This window comes from Poromitra crassiceps (assembly GCF_964638095.1).
Source record: "Poromitra crassiceps genome assembly, chromosome: 6".
NCBI lineage: Eukaryota > Metazoa > Chordata > Actinopteri > Beryciformes > Melamphaidae > Poromitra > Poromitra crassiceps.
In genome coordinates, this window is record NC_139627.1 from 39,615,468 (window position 1) to 39,638,119 (window position 22,652).

Genomic DNA, 22,652 nt, shown 5'->3' on the forward strand with positions numbered 1-22,652 from the left:
TTAAGGCAGCCAAGTCAAGTCAAATCAGATTTATTTGTATAGCCCTAGCTCACAAGCATGTCTCAGAGGGCTTTACAGAGAATCGGTCTAGCTAAATCTAGCTAAGCACTATCAATAAAAAGAATTTAACAATCTTACATTACATTATGTCATTTAGCAGACGCTTTTGTCCAAAGCGACTTACAATATCACATTTTGTCAACAGTACAGAAAACAACTATGCAACACAATCAATGACAGCACATGTAACATTAGTAAGTCGTTTGAGAAGCAATAAGTAACATTAGTAGTTTTTTTTATTTTTATGAAAAGATGTTAGTTCAAGAAGGGCCCAGGTGTAGCCTGAAAAGGTGAGCTTTTAGTCTCCGCCAAAAGATGGGCAGCGATTTGGCCGTTCTGACCGAAGGGGAGAGCTCATTCCACCATTGTGGTGCCAGCAGGGACTTTTGAGCGGTGGAGGGGCGAGGCGATCTGGACGGGTGGAGGAGCGGAGGGAGCGATGCGATGTTTGGAACCTGACCATAGATTGCAGATATGGAGGAGCTGTCTGGTGGACTGCCCTGTAGGCCAGTACCAGTGTCTTGAATTTGATGCATGCCAAGATGGGAAGCCAGCGAAGGTCAAAGAAGATGGGAGTGACATGAGAGAATTTAGGTTGGTTGAACCCAGTGTAGGAAATAAGGATTAGGGCCACATGCGAAAAATGTGTTTGAGTTCTGAGTTTAAATCAGGATTCTGAGAATAAAAAAAGTCAGAACTCTCAGATTAAAGTCAGAATTCAGAGGAAAAAAGTCAGCATACCATGTGACATCATTGATGATGTCACGCTTATGCAGGGCTGGACTGGCCATCCGGCATACCGGGCATTTTCCCGGTGGGCCGACATGCCTAATGGGCCGGTCAGGCAATTCTTATTTTTTGCCTGACCAGCCCATAAAACAGGTATTAGGCCCATTGTCCCCTGTCCCTTCCCCCCATAATTGACAGACACTGGGCTGGCCCAATCACAAACCCCTCCCTGCAGAGCACCAAAATTAATATGACAAAATGCAAGGGAGGCATGGAGAAATTGCGGGCTGAAAAAAGTCAAGCCCTTCAGGCATAATGCTGCCAAATGTGCCAAACTTACTGGTATGTTTGCTGCAGCACCCATGTACACAGTGAGGAGGATGAGGAGAGGGAGAGAGATGAAGGTGAGAGTGGAGGGAGAGTATAACTTGTGGTAAGCAGAAGGGGTGTCTGCTGTCTGCCTGGCTGGGCAGATCCATGCACTTGGAATAAGCCTTGCAAGAATTGTATGACTTCGGACATCAGACAATTGTTCCAAGGCTTATTCCAAGTGCCCACCCAAGACGGCGTTTTCTTCTGTGCGTCATTGATCTCTGTGCGCATCGGCAAGGCAACTGTCCCCGACTCAATCAACACCTTAAATGTCAATGTGACAACTTTGATCATTGCATTTCTTTTATTGGCTCTCTGGCATGACATATGCTTTAGTGATGATTGGATCTTCAAACACTCAATCAAATGTTTCAGGAGAGACTTCAGATAACTTGTCCAAAGTATGTTGTAGAATATACTTTTATAGAGCTGAACAGTCACGTGACGTCTCCTGTCCTGGAAGAGAGTTCCCCATTCATTTTCTCCATAGGCATTTCAAAAAGTCCTTATATAACACATTTTAAGGCTGGAACCAAGCCAACCAGCGACCTACTGAATCGTAAACATTTTACTTTGAGCAAAAACAAAGAATAAGGGGGGAAGGGGGGGGATCGAAAATTCATCTTTTTTCACGCTTTTTATTTTTTGTTTTTGCTCCAATAATTCTGCACCTGATTGTGTCATTATGTTAAAACCTCGGCCAGTAGTGTCTCTCCTCATGTGTCGTTGAGCCAGGAGGAGTGTCAGGGAGAGTGAGGAGAGCAAGGAGCAGGAGGACATTAGAGCCTTCTGTTATAGACATTTTTGAAAGTATTTACAGTATCATGTTTCCTCTCTCTTAATCTCTATTTATATTCCCTTTTACTCATTACACAGCTTTAGTGTTTTTAGAGAGAGGCACAGATGGTTTATACATATTCAGGGGAGCGTGAAGGTGGGTCGTGGTGTGTGATCGATTGTGGTGGGCCAGTTTGTTGTCCCAGTCCCAGTCCCAGTCCCAGTCCCAGTCCCAGTCCCAGTCCCAGTCCCAGTCCCAGTCCCAGTCCCAGTCCAGGCCAGATCACTGATGATATTACCAATGTTGTACCCAAATGTGAACGTCTGGGGGGTCCCTAGATTTTAGCAACGTTAAAGTGTGGTCACAAGCCAAAAAAGGTGGGGCCTAGTGTGAACAACAGCGCTGTTTGTGTGAGTGTGTTGTTGTTGTTGTTCTTCGTCTTCTTCTGGCAACCAGCTTGTAGGTGCTGCTGAGTGTGTGTTAGAGAAGGAAATGGAAAGAAAATAATCAAAATCTTGGGGGCAATTTTTGCCCCTGGATCATGGTTTTTAGGGGCATTCTGAGATTTCTTCAGGGGCATTTTTGCCCTTGCCCCTGGCTAAATTCCTACACTGGTTGAACAGCAGACGGGCTGCAGCATTCTGAATTACCTGTAGCGGTCGGATGGCCGAAGCATGTAGCCCAGCCAGAAGAACATTGCAGTAGTCCAGGCGGGAGATGACAAGTGCCTGGACCAGGAGTTGTGTCACTTCCCTGGTGAGAAAACGGACGGATTTTGCGGATGTCGTACAGGGAGAACCTACAGGAGCGGGCAGGCTTTTATTGTGCAAATTGTATTCTTTGCTAGCTCTCGCGGGCCACATGAAATGAGGTGCCGGGCCGGATTTGGACGCCGGGCCTTGAGTTTGACACATGTGCCTTAGGAGATGTGAAACTGACTGTTTTGGGAGACAAGAGTGGCCAAATGACAGCTGCATGTCAGAGGCCCTTTCTAGAGTCGTTTTCACACATGCGTACAGGAACATTGCCTGTAAATCAATATCGGCCATTTCCCGGAATTTCCCTTCACACCTGAGCGCTCACATGTGTGAATATAGCCGTCAAATAGCCTGTATTTTGGGGGGCGGGGCGGCACTGCGGAGCGGGTGGGGAGTGACGTGTGCACTTGGATGGGGAATCGTCCTTATTTTGGGGGTCGGCAAAACTCTGATGGTGAAATGAGTTCGCTTGTCACACAATAAATCACACTCGTTTGACTTAAGAGGGCATGTATCCTTCACATTCACTAACCAGTCTTTGAACTGAAGTCTTTGAAGACGTTGGGATCCCTGTCTGAGAGAAATAGCCTGGCTGGTTCGATGTTTATCCGTTCACCTGCGTCGCGTTGAAGCATTTTTTACAGACTGGCTTCGTTTGATGTGTCCAGGGGCTTGCCTTCGCTGTCAGCAACGTAAGCAAAATACTTCCACATTTCGCTTCGTGCATTTGCTTTCTCTACATACAAGCGTTGGGCGGCTTGCAATTTTCGCTGTGTCTGTCCTGTGTCGGGCTGCTGCGAAGTGCGGAGGACTGAAGGACTGGCCTCTCTCGAGCAGAGAGGGGAGGGGGGAAATCGGCACGCCCACACATGAAGCAGACATACCGCTCTTATGACAACCTCCGAACTGGTGAAATGTCCCCGATGACGGGGTCGCGCTTATACCGGAAAACAACTTTCACACGTGAAGGCATTACACCGCTTTCTGGTCATTTCCCGGTGTGAAAACGGTTTAGGACTTAGCCCATTGATACCTGATGCAGCATTTGTGTGTGTATCCCTTTAAGACCACGAACCGCGATACACACACAAATGAGGGATATACACGCAAATGCTGCATCAGGTATCAATGGGTTAATCAAAGCTAGGGGGTTTAACTGGCCTTTAGCTGCTATTTAAAGATAATCTCTTTGGTTGTGATGTTATTGATTATCCAACCAGATTCCTGATCCATGTATACGCCTCAGGGGAACAGGCCAGATAAGCTTTGACTTTGACATTGTAATATGAGATTCTGCTGAGTCGGAGGAATGGGTGATAAATACCTAAACAGATAGGAGTTGACACTCACCCCCACTGACAATGAATGTGCGTGTAATATGAAACAGTGCTGAACGAGAGGAAAGCCCAGTTGGTCTCTATCTCTCCGCTTGGACAGCTAAGGCTGAGCAAGCACCAGATATGAAATGGAAAATGTGTTGCACAAATCAAATGCAAAAGACAACCGTGCCAACACTCTCATACAACGCTGATATCCACATGCATACTCACAGCTCGCAGTGTGGTGATAATAAATGAGCTCTATAGTATCTCTAAAGCAGTGGTTCTCAAATGGGGGTCCGGGGACCCCCAGGGGTCTGTGGCACTTTGCAAGGAAAGTGGAAAAGTTTCCAGGAAAATAAAAATAAAAACGTTTGTTGTTGTTGCAAAAGCTTCATAGTTCAACGGAAATATTTTATGCTTTAAATCTAAAATGGTTCATTGATTACCTTCTAATCTAACAAACCTATCAATTTAAAAGTCAAGCCGTGGAATTGGAATTACCGTGGAAACAATTAAGCTTAGCCCAAAATCACAAATCAGAATGAGGGGGTCCCCGGTATATTTTCTATCTTGTAAGGGGTCCTTGGCTGAAAAACATTTGAGAACCTCTGCTCTAAAGGATGTGCCATCAGGGTGGTCATGTGACCACATTTATACTGTGACATTCAGACAGTGATAGCAGATTAGAAGATTAGAGAGAAGGGCAATGTGTGTTTGTGTGTGTGTGTGTGTGTGTGTGTGTGTGTGTGTGTGTGTGTGTGTGTGTGTGTGTGTGTGCGCGTGTGTGTGTGTGCATGGCAGCGTGTGTGTGTGTGCATGTGTGTGTGTGTGTGTGTGTGTGTGTGTGTGTGTGTGTGTGAATCATCCAGATAGCTTGAACATTTTAAACTAAAATTATTACATGATTGATTGATTGATTGATATTTTTATTTAAGTGTCATGCACCTGGGTGCCCAGCCCATATGGGCTTACAAGGCACTATATCATATTTACAATAGCCAATAGCCAAGATGGCTACACAACAAATCATAATATACCTTTGTACAGAATCAAGAGAAGAAAGGGCATTTCACTGAGACATTCACTTTCCAGATACAATTATACTGGGTACAATGTTCCCTGTCTTAGTCGCCAGGCATTTTGGATTCTGGATTCCCCCTTCAGAGCCTGGCTGCCACCTACCAGAGCCCACACATCAAACTGCCAAACCAGAAACAGTACCCAACTCAACATGCCCAAAACAAGAACAAAAAGATATGAAAAATCACCCATCCCATTCCTCACATCTCTCCTGAATGCCAAATAATATAGAATGAACAGCCCTACTCATCACTGCCATAGACTGTTGATAAAATACAGAAGATTCACCAATTTATTATTATTTTATTCTAAATTGTGGTTTTTATATTTTTATGTTGTACTCCATTGATTTTATCCATTGTAAATATTCTCGTATTTCAGTTACATAAACTGCCAAGAGAATATTCAATAAAGAGACTTTGAAATTTTTCTATAAATCTGGCTAAAACAAAAATTTCCTTATCAAAAAGCCAACTCAACATATGACCTTCTGACAGCCAAAACAGATCAGGATTCTTCAACTGGATTTTCTCAAATTAAATCAAATTAAATTTTTTCCTGATGAAGGTCTGATCGACCGAAACGTTGTTACATTAAAGTTTGCCAATTACTGGATTATGGACCCTATCCTCCGACGCACCTATCCTTAAGACTGTGAGGGTGTGCATCGGCTCTTCTTTCAAGTTTTGAGCTCAAATTAAATCTGAAATCGTTCATTGATTACATTCTAATCTAACAAACCTATCAATTTAAAAGTCAAGCACATTACCGTGGAAACAATTAAGCTTAGCTATTACAACTAGGAATGGTGAAAATTATTTAAATTTTTCTGACCAACAGCAGAGCCCTTGTTAACCGATCGTTAACCATTGACTGACAAGATTAAAATGTACTATTTAGGGTGGAGCGTGTGTTTCAGCGGATGTAGCCTACTACTGTCACGAGGCTGCACACTGGACACATCCCTGACCACGTAGATATGCTCTTATGCTGCATTCCAGACACCTCAGAGGTATGGATTTCCCAGTTGAAAAGTCCCACCTCCGACCTTCAAAGCATTCCAGCTGCACAACACTGTTGTGTTTTGGGTCAGACGTCAGACAACTGATTCTCCGTGAAGTCAGGGTAGATCCCCCCTATCTGAAAACTGTAAAAAGTTGAGTTTTGCAGGCATTCAGTTAGTTTGAAAGGTATTGAGAGTTGATTTGAGTTAAGTTGTGGACCAGTGATGTCATTCATGCACAAATGACGTGTCGGTTAACGGTTAAACTGTCACTCAATGCTCAATAATGAAAACGTACATCAAAGAACAGCTTCTCTGAGACTGTTTTCATGCATTCATTGTTTCCTAATTTGAATTAAGGTACCTGCTTGACAGACTATTTTGTAAAACAAAACATATCTTACTGATGCCTTGTCAAATCAAGGAACAATGACAACAGGGGTTGATACAGAAATGCAGGACAAAATGGCAGCAACTGAAGTGGGGACTGATAGGTTTTCGGGAATAAGCCCACGAACGAATAGGTGAAGCTAACATTAGCCATTTCTGATCTCACCATCACCTTGTCATTTGTTTTCAGACTTGTTGACAGCTGTTATCCAAATGTTTCTGTGAGAAGAGCCAAACGTGGCCTCAAAATGTCTGTTATTCATCTCTTGGGGTGTATTTATTCATTTTGTGCCTGCATTATTTGTCCTAGTCCTCCTCTCCATCTCTTTACATTGCTTATTGTGCACACCGTGGCTGGATTGTATCCAGCAGTGCAGAATTCAATTCAGAATTCAATTTAAGCCTGTGTTCTGTCCCAACCCACAAAGCATTATATTGTTTTCTACCTTACATTGCTGATGATTTTTTTTTTTTATACAAACCTGTTATATTGATATTCATCAATAGGGTATATTGTGCTGTGTGTTCTCCCACCCCAAATCCTCTTGTAAACTGTGAACTGACCACATCCAACATTGACCAGCGAGATCAGGTGGCAGTACGAGCAAAATCCAATATCTGCATTACCACCTGTCACTAAATGCATTCTGATATGAACAGGGCCAGCTGCTTCTCGCATCATATGGGTTATTAAGAAAATCACATACAACACAATTGTACTCTAAGGATTTTGTTTACTGTCTGAAAACATTAGTGCCGCCTGCGTTGTGGGCCACATAAAGTATATTTTGAGAGACAAGCCGCGAGCCATTTAAAATCGGTCCGCGGGCCACAATTGGCCCCTGGACCGGACTTTGGTCATGCCTGACGTAAGGCATTAATGTTCACAGTCTCGATTGAATGACACATATGAGACAAATGAAATCCTTGCACACAGAAGAGAAACTATCAGAGTGAATCTATTACTGCAGTTATATTTGAAGCCTACACACAGCTGTGAAGTGAATGAATGAAGATAGGAAATCTTACATCTTCATTATTAAGCCGACATATACTATAACTGCATAGTATCTTAATTACTCAAATATATAAGGTGACTAAAAATGACAACCATATTTTCAGTTTCGGCAACCAAACCTGCAGAAACTTTTAAAAGTTAGTGTTGAGCCCTGTCACTTGATCTGTCTTTTCTGATCTGTGTGCACACACGCACGCACGCACGCGTGCACACACACACACACACACACACACACACACACATACACACACACACACACACACACACACACACACACACACACACACACACACACACACACACACACACACACACACACACACACACACACACACACACACGGAGGAGTGACATGATCTGTAATTGGGTGCTGTGTTCGGGCGTGATGGTTAGCCCGCAGCAGGCGCTAACTCGTCTAACACTCCCTGGAGTGATTGACAGAAACCACTGGCTAATGACCACAGCCACTCTGAGACTTAAGAAACACACAAGTTGACAGCTGATAGCACCACACTATGAGGCGGCCACCTTATCGCATGAAAGGCCCAAAAATAAGGTGCTAAGTGAATAATTTATCCTCGGTTGTAAATTTGTAGAGTTGAGAAGATGGACAAACAAAAGCAGAAATCAAAATACAACCATCAGCTTCAATGTAGCTCCAGGTATTATTTAACTTTTTAAATTTGAGGTAAAATCATTCTCATTTAGAAAAAAAAAAAAAAAAACGTGTTCCTTTTTGTGATTTTCCTCAGACTTACTCATCCAAACAACTTATGAAATAAATCACAGTTGCTCTCGGTTCTCGATTCATGGTGGTGACCAAAGTACCAAACCATCAATTCCACCATGTGATCATCACAAAACAAAGAAGTTATCTTTCCCATAACACAGCGGCTTGTGAAATGCAGGCACAGCCGTGCTCAGTTGTAGACTCTGACAAAGTGATGACCTCCCAGCAACAACCACATCCATTGGACATTACCAGGAAGTCCAATCAATCCTGGCCAATCGATAGCTGTAGAGGTCATGGATCATGTGTGTGTATGTGTGCGCGTCATCAAATGCCGCCTTCTCTAACTCGTCAATGCACTCTCTCTGCCCCCCCCCCCCCCCACACACCCTGTCCTTATCTCTCTGTCTCCTGCCTAGATGGTGTATAAGCCCTGGCTGTGTTCTCAGTATTTCCAGACCACCCAGGTGCTCTGCAGTAAGAAGATCCCCTGTGGTCAGTACTGTCTGGAGGTGCAGCAGCGGTGCCCCTTCATCCTGCCCGACAATGACGATCTCATCCACGGAGGCAGCCCCAGTTTTATATGCACAGGTACATAAGTACACTTATGCATTTTCTCTGTTTTGATTGCTACTTTATTTTGGTTTGGTTTTGACCTTTATTTATTTATCCAGTGAGCAGTTGAGGTTATGACCACAGATGATGGACAGTGGAAGTCGCATGCAGTGAGATGTTTTGTCTAATCACTATACTCACCATCCAGACATGGGGATCCAAGAATCAAGATTCACGATTTGAGTGAATATCTTTTCAGTAGTCATTTTGCAGTGAAATTAGGGCCGCAGCCACTCCAAGACTGTGTACTTGCAGGGACAAACAAGACTACATGTCTTAAAACACAACCGAATAGTAAAAGTTGAAGTTAAAAATTAAAAGTTAAAGTTAAAAGGGCACCACACACATAAGGGTTTCGGGGTAAGTCTGTGCAGTGTCTGTAGTGCCTTAATTGGCCTCACGTTGTCCAAGTAAGGCAAATTCAAATACAGTCCAGTCAGGTTCCATATTGCACCACTTGATTGATGTTGCACCAAGAGGCAGTTTCCTAAAGGAACAATGTAACAGTGTGTTTTTGTGCACTGTGTTGAACAGTACATCATTGTAACAATCTCCAGGTCTTGGCTTAGTGTTACTGAATGCAGCTCTTACCCTCCTTATCCGCCTCACACACAAAGGCACACACACAGACACACACACATCAAATGTTGATGTTGCCCTCTGGTGGTCATGTTGACAGACTGCATTCAGGATGAGCAAACGGTTGAAGAAAGACTGCTGGGTTCACTTTTTGGTCACTTTATAATATTGATTATTTGAACTGATATGTGTAATTAAGACTGACCTGCTTTTGCTACGGCATTGAGATGACAGTTGTGACACACGTGTCCAGTACAGCCATAACAACTAATGCCAAAATGTGTTTTTTCTTTTCTTTATATGTAGTAAGCTTACCATGGATTAGGGATGCACAATATATCGGCAATCATATCTCTTCCGCCCCCCCAGGGGAGGTGCACCTCACAGTTTGAAAACTGCTGCACTAAATCTATGATTTATGGGCTTTTCCAAATGTTTTGGTAATAAAGAAATGTATTACTTTTCCAAATTCACTGTGTTTACATGTGTTGTTCAGTATGTACAAAATTTGATTATCATAGAAATGTGTTTTTATACAGATCATATCGACATCGGCATATGTCGGTTATCGGCCATAACAACAATGTATGTAATATCCCTGCCGTAGATGTGAGTGGAAACCTGTACTGAATATGAGGGGAAGCTAGTAAATATTGTAAGAGAGTGAAGTATTTGGGTGAATGAGTAAGTGAGGGTAATGACAGCAGCTGCAGCTTTTCATTTTGTCTTTGTCGCTGCAGGGTGTGTGTGTGTGTGTGTGTGTGTGTGTGTGTGTGTATGTGTGTGTGTGCGCACGCACGCGCGTGTGCAAACCATGTCAGATTAATGCACTACACTAATTACATGCTCCCTCTTGTCAGACGTAAGCTCTTTACAGTCAAACTGTGCTGAGTGCTAACAGACTTAGCCATCTTCAAAGTTCACTCCTCACATTAGCATGCACACGGTCCCTGACAAAGCCAGCTTTGCTTCTGATGTCAGAGTGTTATTCTGTTGTTTGTGTTTTCAACTTTTCAGCCCCTGTCTTGCTTGAACTATTGATATCTGTGTGATCCCTGTGTTTAAAGGTTGGTAGAGCTGAAGGTCAAAAGTGACACAGAACCTGTGTCTGCAGTCTGTTTCTCCTGCAATGTGCACCTGATAAGAACACTAGAGTAGTTTGAATGAGCATGGGTACGATTGGGCAGAATATCCCCAGCTATACAGATGTCAAAGGTGCAACATGACAGGACATGAAACATTTGATCACATGACTCTTAGGCCATGTCCACACGGAGACGACTTTAGGTGTATCCGCTAAAGTTTTTTGTCATATAGCCGTTTCGTCCAGATGGAACCGCGTTCTGGGACTATACGTTCTGGCCGTATACGCTAATTTTTCAAAACGGGTCCCAGAGTGATTAAATCTGAAGACGCCACCCTTGCATTTCCGTGTTTACAACCCATATGCATCTTTCCTGAAACGATGACGCCATAGCCCCACCTCTCTCCACCAGCAACAATAACAATCATGGCAGTAACGTTCGTTACCAAATAATATAAAAATTTGCACAGCAGTGGGGATCTTGCAGCAAAATATAATGCTCCTCTATTACCACCGTCAGCAACAAGTGGACACGGAGAACAGCGTGTAGCCTACAACATCCTCAGGGCTCCACACAGCTGACTCTACCCATCCACCCCTCCCCTCCCTTCATCGGATATTTCCCAGAAGGCTTAGCGGCGGCTACATTTTTACAATAACACAAACAAAATCAGGCTTAACGTGTTAGATAGAAATTATATTTATTTTTAATACAACATGCAATTCTGGAATATTTTAATATTGGACAAAATGAAATGAAATTAAATCTAAACCCTGAGTGTAACCAACATACTCTCTTGCCCTATATATAGCCCTCGTAAATACAACGTGAATAGGGAAGTGAGAGGTTTGAGGAACACGCGGTTGCACTGTGATGTCTTTGATATCCGCTCGTGTCCACTCCAACAAGACTTTAGCTTACTTGACGCGACTTTTTCCAATAAAAACACATTTATGCCATGAGTTTATATAATGTATATTTATGTTGCATCATTTAGCCTGTGCTGTGATGTGCAGGAGCGGCCAATACGCTGGGATGTGTTTGCAACATGTCTAAAGATCATGGAAGTGGATGATATCAGGAATGTCACCGATAGTTAACGTTCTATATTGTAGGCTACAGGGAGACCATCAGCCCTGCTGAACAGCTCTGCATTTGCCTGTATACTGTAGGTTTCATCATTTTATTCATCGACATGGCAAACCTCCCCGCAAAGCCAAGGGTTTAAGCTGCTGCTACAGTGAGATACACATTATAGACTGTGCGCCCCTAGAGGTTGTATGCCATTATTGACGAGATTGTCTTTCTCTGTTATTCTACAGCGGTTTCAATGGTTTCATGTGGATACACACATTTCTTGAAACGTTTCCATGTTTATGGAAAACTTTTCTGAAACGAAAAAAAAAAAGATAGCTTCCGTCTCCGTGTGGACATGGCCTTAGTTCATTTGCTTTTCACCTCCGACAAGATAGAAGGACACTGCTTTCAAGTCTGACATTTACCTCGATTTGCTAGAAAGATGAACATTTCAGCTTTTCGCCAACTAGGGTGCTGCTTATGTCACTAGGTTGACTGTACAGTACACTAAGGATTTTGAACCACAATCCAAGTCACAAACACAACAGTATACTGTTGTGAGCCTATTAGAATTCAAAATCCTTACTACCAACACTTAACTAGCCTGTACTCCACTACTCTACTCTACGCTACTGCACTCTACTCTACTCTACTGTACTCTACTGTACTGTACTGTACTGTACTGTACTGTACTCTACTATACTGTACTGTACTGTACTGTACTGCACTCTACTCTACTGTACTGTACTGCACTCTACTCTACTGTACTGTACTGTACTGTACTGTACTGTACTCTACTATACTGTACTGTACTGCACTCTACTCTACTGTACTGTACTGTACTGTACTGTACTGCACTCTACTCTACTCTACTGTACTGTACTCTACTGTACTGTACTGTACTGTACTCTACTCTACTGCACTGTACTGTACTGTACTGTACTGTACTGTACTGTACTGTACTGTACTGTACTGCACTGTACTGTACTGTACTCTACTGTACTGTACTGTACCCTACTGTACTGTACTGCACTCTACTGTACTGTACTCTACTGTACTGTACTGTACTCTACTCTACTGTACTCTACTCTACTCTACTCTACTCTACTGTACTCTACTCTACTGTACTGTACTGTACTCTACTGTAGTGTACTGTACTGTACTGCACTCTACTGTACTGTACTCTACTGTACTGTACTCTACTCTACTGTACTGTACTGTACTGTACTGTACTCTACTCTACTGTACTGTGCTGTACTGTACTGTACCCTACTGTACTGTACTGCACTCTACTCTACTGTACTGTACTGTACTCTACTGTACTGTACTCTACTCTACTCTACTCTACTGTACTGTGATGTACTGTACTGTACTCTACTGTACTGTACTGTACTGTACTGTACTGTACTCTACTGTACTGTACTCTACTCTACTGTACTGTACTGTACTCTACTGTGATGTACTGTACTGTACTCTACTGTACTGTACTGTACTGTACTGTACTGTACTGTACTCTACTGTACTCTACTCTACTGTACTGTACTCTACTGTACTGTACTGTACTGTACTGTACTGCACTCTACTGTACTGTACTGTACTCTACTCTACTGTACTGTACCCTACTGTACTGTACTGTACTGTACTCTACTGTACTGTACTCTACTCTACTCTACTGTACTCTACTGTACTGTACTCTACTGTACTGTACTGTACTGTACTCTACTGTACTGTACTGTACTGTACTGCACTCTACTGTACTGTACTCTACTCTACTGTACTCTACTCTACTGTACTGTACTGTACTGTACTCTACTCTACTGTACTGTACTCTACTGTACTGTACTGTACTGTACTGTACTGTACTCTACTGTACTGTACTCTACTCTACTCTACTGTACTGTACTGTACTCTACTCTACTGTACTGTACTGTACTCTACTGTACTGTACTGTACTGTACTGTACTCTACTCTACTCTACTCTACAGTTAACCTGTGACATTATAGGAGCGCCCTAGTTGGCGCAAAAGTGAAATGCAAAGAACAGCAAGAACTGCAAATTAACTAGAGTTATATGATCAAATGTTTCAGGTAGAGGTCTTCACGGGTCCAAAATCACGGACCCGGACCCTAATGGACCCGGGGAATTTGTGCCCGAACCCGTAATGGACCCGTCTATTATTAGACATCTGAGACCCGGTCCCGTTCAGAACCGATAAATGTCGGACCCGGACCCGGAGTGGACCCGTCTATTATTAGAAATCTGAGACCCGGCCCCGTTCAGATCCGAGAAATACCTAGGCAGAGACTAGTGGTGTCGACGTCAAAGTTCCTTGTTAAGTGCTACAAGTTGTATATCAAATTAAACTTTGTGCATCTTTATTAACTAACGTTATAGCATTCTCCCCTGGTTGATGCTGCCTAACGCTAGTTAGATAGTACAGTGGCAGTCTCTCTATGCTCCCGCCCTTCCTTCGCCCAAAAACACACACAACAGCGCTAGAAACAATCACATACATGTTGTGACTTGTGTACTCACCATGCGATCATCGAATAATAATCCAAAAGTACAGGAAACAGTCATCTTCAATTAAATCCATAGCGAGAGGAGCCAGCAAGAGGGTTACCTCTCTGCAATGAAAATCACTTCCTCGTTTGCCTGAGGCGCATGTGTGCGCATGTGTACGCATGTGGTCACATGCGCCTCATGTAAACGAGGAAGTAATTTTCATTGCAGATGGGAACGCTCTTTGCTAGTTATTTTCTCTATGGATTTACTTGCAGTTTGTGACAACAAGCCTCACGTGTGCTGTTTTGATGCGTTTCTCTCGTGATCAGCGCTGATCGCCGGGTCCACTCGGGTCTTATTGGACCCGGCATTTCACTGTCAGAGCCCCGAGACCCGTGACAATCGCTACCGGAACCGACCCAGACCCGGAGGCACTTCTTTTGAATGGACTCAGACCCGGCCGGGTCCGGGTCGGAACCTCGGGTATTCGGGGGGTCGGGCATACCCGAAGACCTCTAGTTTCAGGTCCTCTTTAATAAATCATTACCAGTTTGTAACATTAGTAGACATTTTGTGACATTAGTAGACAATAATTTCTGTAAAAAACACACTGGTGAGAAGATTGGCAGCTTCTACTGTATTTTACATTGTGTGTCATCGGGTCAGACTTGGTGAGAAATCTGCTGCATGGCACAAAACAGGAGCTGTTTTAAAGAGTTGAATTGGCTCCCAGTTGAAAGCAGAGTTCAACAGTTGAAACTTATCATGGTTTATAAAATATTACATGACCTTTGTCCATGTGACATCCATAGAGACATGAAATAGGCCACGCCCATCACGGGGGAAATCGCTCTGTTCACTCCCATTCACCAGCGTCATTTTGTAGTCCCGAGCAAAACAAGGAAGCCATTGAGCATTCGCGAGAAGAAAATGTGGATTTAGCTGTCAAGGAAGTAAGTTGGAGTGTTCATCTTCCATATATATGATCTTTCTGTGCAACTACGTGACATAGGAGAACGCCAGCGCGTCTGATGCCATCTCTCTGATGTTACACCAGCGTTATTTTCATTAATTTAAACATGCCTAAAAGCTCATGTCATAGTATATCACTTCAGGCCACTGTGTGGGATCGTTTATCCAGCGTTGTTTGGGCAATGAAAAGGGACACTGCTCCAGGCCAACTGAGTTCATTTTCTCGATGTACCTTTCCCTCTCCGTTGGAGGAAGTGTACTGAAATAATCTTTTGACATTATCTAAAAAGAAAACTGTCGAAATCCCTGTAAAACCCTGCAAAACTATTTCTATCTGACGAGAGTTCCCCCGTTCGCCCCGGTTAGCCGCGGTTTGTTTTGCTAGCTGCAGTCGTCAGGCAGTGCTTCCTTGTATTTTCCCCCGTCTTGGGCGTGGCTTCTGAATCATGACGCGTTTTGCAGTGTCTCTATAGCCGGAACACAAGAGCCAGTGTAGCAGATTTAAAAGTGCCCAATCTGAAGAGCAAAGTAGGACGAAGTACGTTCCTCTATACGGGGGGAGAGGAGTGGAACAAAATCCTGAATGAAATTAGGTTTGCTAATTCTCTGAATGGTTTCAAAAACCTTCTGAAGAAATTCTTGTTGAGCAAACTAGTGTAAAACGTGAGTCTCCCAGTGTTATGGTTTGTTGGTTTTTATCTCCTTATCCTTTGACTGTTCTGTATCGTTTTACCTGATGTTACTATGTTATTGTGTGTCCTGTTTTATAAGACCAGGGACCATGATGGAAATAAGTGTTCCCTTGGATGTTTGTCTTGCATTATCCAAAATAAAATGTGTTCATTCATTCATTCACTGAGGAAGTAATAACCAATTTTATGCCGGTTCCGCTATTCTAAAGGAATATTTTCACTGTAGCTTGTTGGAATTCAAATTTGCTGTTATCAATAGCTGTTGCCTTTTATCTTTGCTGTTGCTCTTCAGTGATGCTATAAGCAAGCGGGGTTTAAACGTGCTCTTTTGAGAGAAACAAGTGGAGCGATGGGGCAGAGGCAGTGTTGAAGTTGAGTCCTGGACACATTTTCACGACTCGTTGACTCCACTTGGACTTGAGCACTGCGGACTGGGACTGGACTTGGACTCAAACATTCATGCATGGAAGTTGGAGACGAGGACTTGGACTTGTTAATTGATAAAGACTGTTTTTTTGTTGTTGCTATTTTTAATAATTTGGCATAAGATATTGATAGCTATATTAATACTGTGACATTGTTCAATTTCGTGCAAGGGCAGACGTGTGTTCCACCTACATGCGGATTCACGCTCATGTTCAGTAACTCTGGACTTGGTCTGGTAAATGGGACTCGACTCGGACTCTTCTTTGCTGACTCGGACTTGAACACTGGAGACTCAAGACTTGGACTTGGACTCAAGATATAGTGACATTGTTTTTATAATATTTTATTTTCATTTTTTTTTTTATCATTACATGAACAAGACAGATGAACAGGCCCCGGCACAAGACAAAAAAACAAAAAGGGAAAAACATACATACATTATCGGCATTGAACATTACAACTTGATGCTACCGGGCGTCTAAGGGAGATATAGTGACTTGACTGCAACACTGGGCAGAGAGGGGCAGTTGTGTGTGTATGTCTCTAAATGTTGTCCCCCACCCCCCAGGGCTGCTGGAGGACTATCCGTCAGGCATGGACCCGCGTGACGAGTGCTGTGACGTGCGGTGGGACTTGAAAGTGGACAACCGCTCCCGGGGGACCCTGAAAAGGACTCACCCGCCGTGCCAGCACCGCACCTCCCTCAGCTCCTCGGCAGCCTGTAGACTGTGCAACAGCCGGCTCAAACTGTGCCTGCTGGTGCTCGTCCTCCTACACACTGTGGCCAGCCTCACCGCGTCCCACAACGCCACCGGGCTGGGCCTCCCCGCCATCACGCCTCTGGAGGAGAGCCCTGCCAACGAGGAGTGATAGAGCTGGCAGGGGGAGGGGGCGGTGTGGGGGGGGGGGGGGGGGATTCCCTCACCATGGCAACCCATGTGGAAAAATACAGCCACACTTGTGAGAACGGCTGGGAGCTGTGTGTCTGTCTGCGGACATCCTTCAACGCTTTCCAGCAAATGGAGAATGAGGGGGCGCTTTGAGACGAAAGACACAAAAATCAATCAAAAGTAAACAGACAAACAAAATAGATAAACACACAGACCGACAAACAAAGGGACTAAAACAATCCCTTGGGCATAAAAGGGGACGATGCCACGGCCTTTGTTGAGTGGGAGAGTCGGCTTCCTCACGGCTGAGTTTCTCTCACTACGCTTTTTTACACTGTGTTCCTGTTCCTGGTTTCTTTCTGTTGCACTGGCTGACTATGGAATAACACCCTCATATTCTCTTTCTCATCTTCGTCCTCTGTGTTTGTTTATGGGTCTCTATGGAATAACACCCTCATATTCTCTTTCTCATCTTCATCCTCTGTGTTTGTTTATGGGTCTCTATGGAATAACACCCTCATATTCTCTTTCTCATCTTCATCCTTTGTGTTTGTTTATGGGTCTCTATGGAATAACACACTGATATTCTCTTTCTCATCTTCATCCTTTGTGTTTGTTTATGGGTCTCTATGGAATAACACCCTGATATTCTCTTTCTCATCTTCATCCTTTGTGTTTGTTTATGGGTCTCTATGGAATAACACCCTCATATTCTCTTTCTCATCTTCATCCTTTGTGTTTGTTTATGGGTCTCTATGGAATAACACCCTCATATTTTCTTTCTCATCTTCATCCTTTGTGTTTGTTTATGGGTCTCTATGGAATAACACCCTCATATTCTCTTTCTCATCTTCATCCTTTGTGTTTGTTTATGGGTCTCTATGGAATAACACCCTGATATTCTCTTTCTCATCTTCGTCCTCTGTGTTTGTTTATGGGTCTCTATGGAATAACACCCTCATATTTTCTTTCTCATCTTCATCCTTTGTGTTTGTTTATGGGTCTCTATGGAATAACACCCTCATATTTTCTTTCTCATCTTCATCCTTTGTGTTTGTTTATGGGTCTCTATGGAATAACACCCTCATATTCTCTTTCTCATCTTCATCCTTTGTGTTTGTTTATGGGTCTCTATGGAATAACACCCTCATATTCTCTTTCTCATCTTCATCCTTTGTGTTTGTTTATGGGTCTCTATGGAATAACACCCTGATATTCTCTTTCTCATCTTCATCCTTTGTGTTTGTTTATGGGTCTCTATGGAATAACACCCTCATATTCTCTTTCTCATCTTCATCCTTTGTGTTTGTTTATGGGTCTCTATGGAATAACACCCTCATATTCTCTTTCTCGTCTTCATCCTCTGTGTTTGTTTATGGGTCTCTATGGAATAACACCCTCATATTCTCTTTCTCATCTTCATCCTTTGTGTTTGTTTATGGGTCTCTAGGGAATACCACACTCATATTCTCTTTCTAATACTCATCCTTTGTGTTTGTTTATGGGTCTCTCGTATAGGAATAAACTGTTTTCGCTAAATAAGACAGATAACGTGTAAAAAAAACAATTAGCAGCGAGTTTGTGTGCGTGTGTGTGTGTGTGTGTGTTGGTTTGCGTATCTATAGAATGTGTGTGTGTGTGTGTGTGTGTGTGTGTGTGTGTGTGTGTGTTGCACACGTGTACCCTAAAAGTCCCCCTATTTCCCATTCTTGCACAAGATGTAAGAGCTGAACTTATGTTTTAAGAGTTTAAAGTTACTATCCAGTCAAAATAATGTTTTTGAGACTATTAAATGCAATGTAGTGAATCAGGCGAAAGTAGAGAAAAATCCCATGACAATGAAGTTAAAGGATACGTTCACCCAAAAATGAAAATTCAGTCAATTCACTCACCATGCCGATGGAAGGACGGGTGAAGTTTTTTAGTCCATTTAACACTCATGGAGTTTTCCCAGGGAAACAGAGTTGTAGCATTCTCCTAAACCAGGGGTTTTCAAAGTCTGGGACTGTGGGGCTCCCCTCAGGCAAAGCTTGGACAAAGGCCCCCCAGCCAAGATAGCCTGACATCATTGTTGACATATTTCAGACGACTACACCAAATGCATAGAAAGGGCTGTCTGAAGAAGGCATGCATTTTTTTCTTACTCTGGGAAAGTGGTAAAAACTGTAAAACTCCCCAAACTACTGTATCTCCAAATTGTCTCTTTACATGTAACCAAATCACACACATTTAGGCTATTAAATGTGATCTTTTGAGAACTTATGTAATAACTAATGTAATATTTTTTCACTTCCATTCACTGAGCTTCTGCTGTTTGGAGCCCCCCTGGGGAGGCCCGCTCCCCTGGGGAGGCCCGCCTCTTTGAAAACCCCTGTCCTAAATAATTGAAGTGAATGGTGACCAACTTTCAAATGGAGGAGAAAAAAAGAGGAAAAAACAACATTAAATGGCTCCATACTGCACGTCTGGCGTAATCCAAGTCTCCAGAAGCCCCGAAATGTCAAGTTGACTTGAAAATGTCATTTACACCCTTGTTTTAGCGGAAATATTCACTGTATCCACATTGCTCAAAGAAAGGGCAGCTCTAAGCTAACAGCAGCTAAAAACAGGTTGTAAATGACGTGTTTTCAAGTCAACCTTGGCTTCTCGTGGCTTCTGGATTACGCCAAATGAGCAGTACGGAGCCATTTTATGTTATCTCCCCCCCCCTCCATCTCCTTTTTGTCACGTTTGCAAGTTGATCACCATTCACTTCGATTGTTTAGGAGACTGCTGCGTTTCCCTGGAAAACGACACTAATGTTTTAATGACTGAAAAACTTCACCCCAACTCATCCTTTAAGGCAGTTAGAAGTTCCTCTGTCTCCTAGTTTATTTTCCTGCTCCCTCTGTTGTGGACTGCATCCTCCTTTATATTTATTTTATATATCTAAAAGGGAGCAAGTGGGCAATATCTGTTTACATTTTTGTCCCACTGTCACAATGTCTATGACATCATCAGTGATGTCATCAGTGACATCATTATTGACCAAAATAATCTTATGACATCACTGCTGATGTCATAGGCACTGATGATGTCATAGGTATTGTGACATCATCAGTGATGTCATAGGCATTGTGACATCATCAGTGACACAACGCCCTTTGCAAAACCCCACAATTTTCTGCCTTTCCCACTTCCCTGGTGGTCCAAAACCCAGATTTGCAATTTACTGACTATTCTGATGACTATTTTAATGATGTTGTAACCTCAAACCTGTTTAATTCACCGTTAATAGAGTGACTGGATGTTACCTTTAAGGACTTTTCATTATTGGTAAACTGTACTTCCCATGCTGTTAAAATTTACACAACTGGAGCACGTCCGTGTCTCACTAGGAAAGGTGGCATGCTACCTTCATGCTACCTCCAGTAGTATGAATTTAAATCCTTTGGCCCACTACTGTACCTACCTGTAATAGGAATAGTACATAATGATCCCACTCCCTGGCCACACAATACGTGCAGAACGGCGTCCAACATCTCACCAACACAGGGATGATTCATTCCAAATGATCGGTTGCTTATTATGGGTTGTTTGTTGAATCAAAGCGTGTAATCTTTTTCTCAGTAAGTGCATGTGGAGGCTCCCTGAAAAGGTTATGATCAGCCTCGCTTGTTTACTGAGTGTCCTTAGCCCCCCTCCCCGTTAGCACTAGAGCTGTCCCCAAAACAACTCCTGTAGCATGTCCTCTGTCTGGCACGTCTCCCCTCAAAACATCAAACCCATGTTTCATTAAGTAAAGGGCTTATTAAGAGATACAGTACAAACATTTGCATCGACACACATAGACGTGCACATGGGAAACCGGTAACAGACGAGGGGAAAAGGAGGTACTTCATGTCCTATGTTTTGACTAGTACACCTGCAGGAACAGAGGCATATCCACTGGCTGTTGTTGGAGAGGAACGGGAACTGATCCTGGGAGAGGAGCATGTCATTGTTTGTGTGAGCGTTGATAGCAGACAACGGGGCCCCCTAATGGTCTAAGTTGGCAAATGCTGAAAGTTACTTGACCGCCGTGCGAACAGAAAGGAATGGTGAACTTAAGGGCTGACTTCTTCTTAATTTCTATGTCTTGTCTCTTTGATGAACTGGGCTTGGAGATCAGGTATTCACAGAAACAGATGTTGCTGAATGCATTTTTTTTCATTCTCAAGTGTAATGATTATTTAAGGGAGGTACAGTATCCATTTCAATGTCTGATGTCTACAGTTTGAGTACAGCTAATATGAGGTTCATAAAATATGATTCACTCAGTGGCAAAACCTATGTAGTCTTATATTGACACTTGAACTGTTTAGGCCCCTCCTCACAGACTTTACTGTTTAGGTCCCTCCCTACAGACGTTACAGTTGTCTGCTTGCATGCAATCCATAATGCGTATTGTCATTCAGTACAGCACTCCCATGCTCATCTTGGATGACCGCATTCAGTGATACAAAGAGGCTGTTATTCTATTGGCCACCAGTAGATGCGGCTATTTTGATTTCTAAACATTGCTACTACTGCCTGCTATTATTATAATGTAATAAGACCTGACACACAGGGACGCCCAGCATCCAGATACAAATTACACAAAAATCAGACTGAACATGCAAAGAAAGTCTGAATGAAAGAGCAAAGATTGGCCTGTGTGTGTGTGTGTGTGTGTGTGTGTGTGCGCGTGTGTGTGTGTGCGTGTGCGCGCGCGCGTGCGTGTGCCGCAGAGTGCGCATACATGCGTGCCTGCCAGTGCTGGAGCTGTTGCTAATTGCAACATGTTCTCTGGAGAGCTAATTAGTGTTGTCAGGACCTTGGGGCCTGCAGGTGTGGCAGAACCTCCCCTGTCTTCAAGCCCACAGGAGATGTAACATTAGTTCCCATTAATCACCGCAGCCCTAAAGCTGCATGGACCTCAGCGGAACAAGGAGTCACTGTACTGCACCCCAAGCCCCAAACCAGATTAGGTAGATCTTTGTTTGCTCCTGAAAGGAGTGAACCCATGCAATAGACTGCCGTCCCTGTCGAAAATGAGGTAGAAGATGTCAGAAGCAGTGTCAGGGTCGATGAGGTGGATTCTGATCCGAAAGCGGTACCAAACCACCGGTTGTATTGAGTAAAAGAAGCTCCAATTCAAATTTGAAAGGTGCTGGCCAGAACAGCGTGTCATAGAGCTCCCAAAACACGCCCTCTTCCTGGTTCGACATGGGCCCTAAAGAGATTTAATTCCACATTCAATTCCCTATAGATGTTTCTTAAAATCCTTACAAAAATAGTTGTAGGCTACTTGGACAAAAAACGCGATTCTGCTATATTCAGAATCACAAGAGACCATAGAACAAATTTCACACAGACCAAAGCTAAAAAAAAAGAAAAAGAAAAAAAATCAAGGGCAAAAATATAACAAAAAATCTGCATCTTTTTTCTTCTTCTTTTGTTTGTCTCTCAGAATCATGAGAATTCTGAATCCTGAGAATTCTGACTCATGAGCTGAATCTCTTTTCTTGCAAGTACAACTCTTTTTATACGGCTTTTAAGAAATGTCAATG

The 22,652-nt window shown here is 43.1% G+C and overlaps 1 protein-coding gene across 1 annotated transcript in view; it reads left to right on the forward strand.

Moving 5' to 3' along the window:
• The window catches only part of nalf1b (NALCN channel auxiliary factor 1b), a gene marked incomplete at both ends in the record, with an annotated part of 148,620 nt that extends 131,558 nt beyond the window's left edge, over positions 1 to 17,062 (forward strand). The window contains 2 exons of the mRNA XM_083639389.1: positions 8,660 to 8,831; positions 16,761 to 17,062. Of these exons, the coding sequence (XP_083495515.1) occupies positions 8,660 to 8,831; positions 16,761 to 17,062 (474 nt within the window). The remainder of the gene's footprint in view (positions 1 to 8,659; positions 8,832 to 16,760) is intronic.
• Positions 17,063 to 22,652: the final 5,590 nt, after the last annotated feature.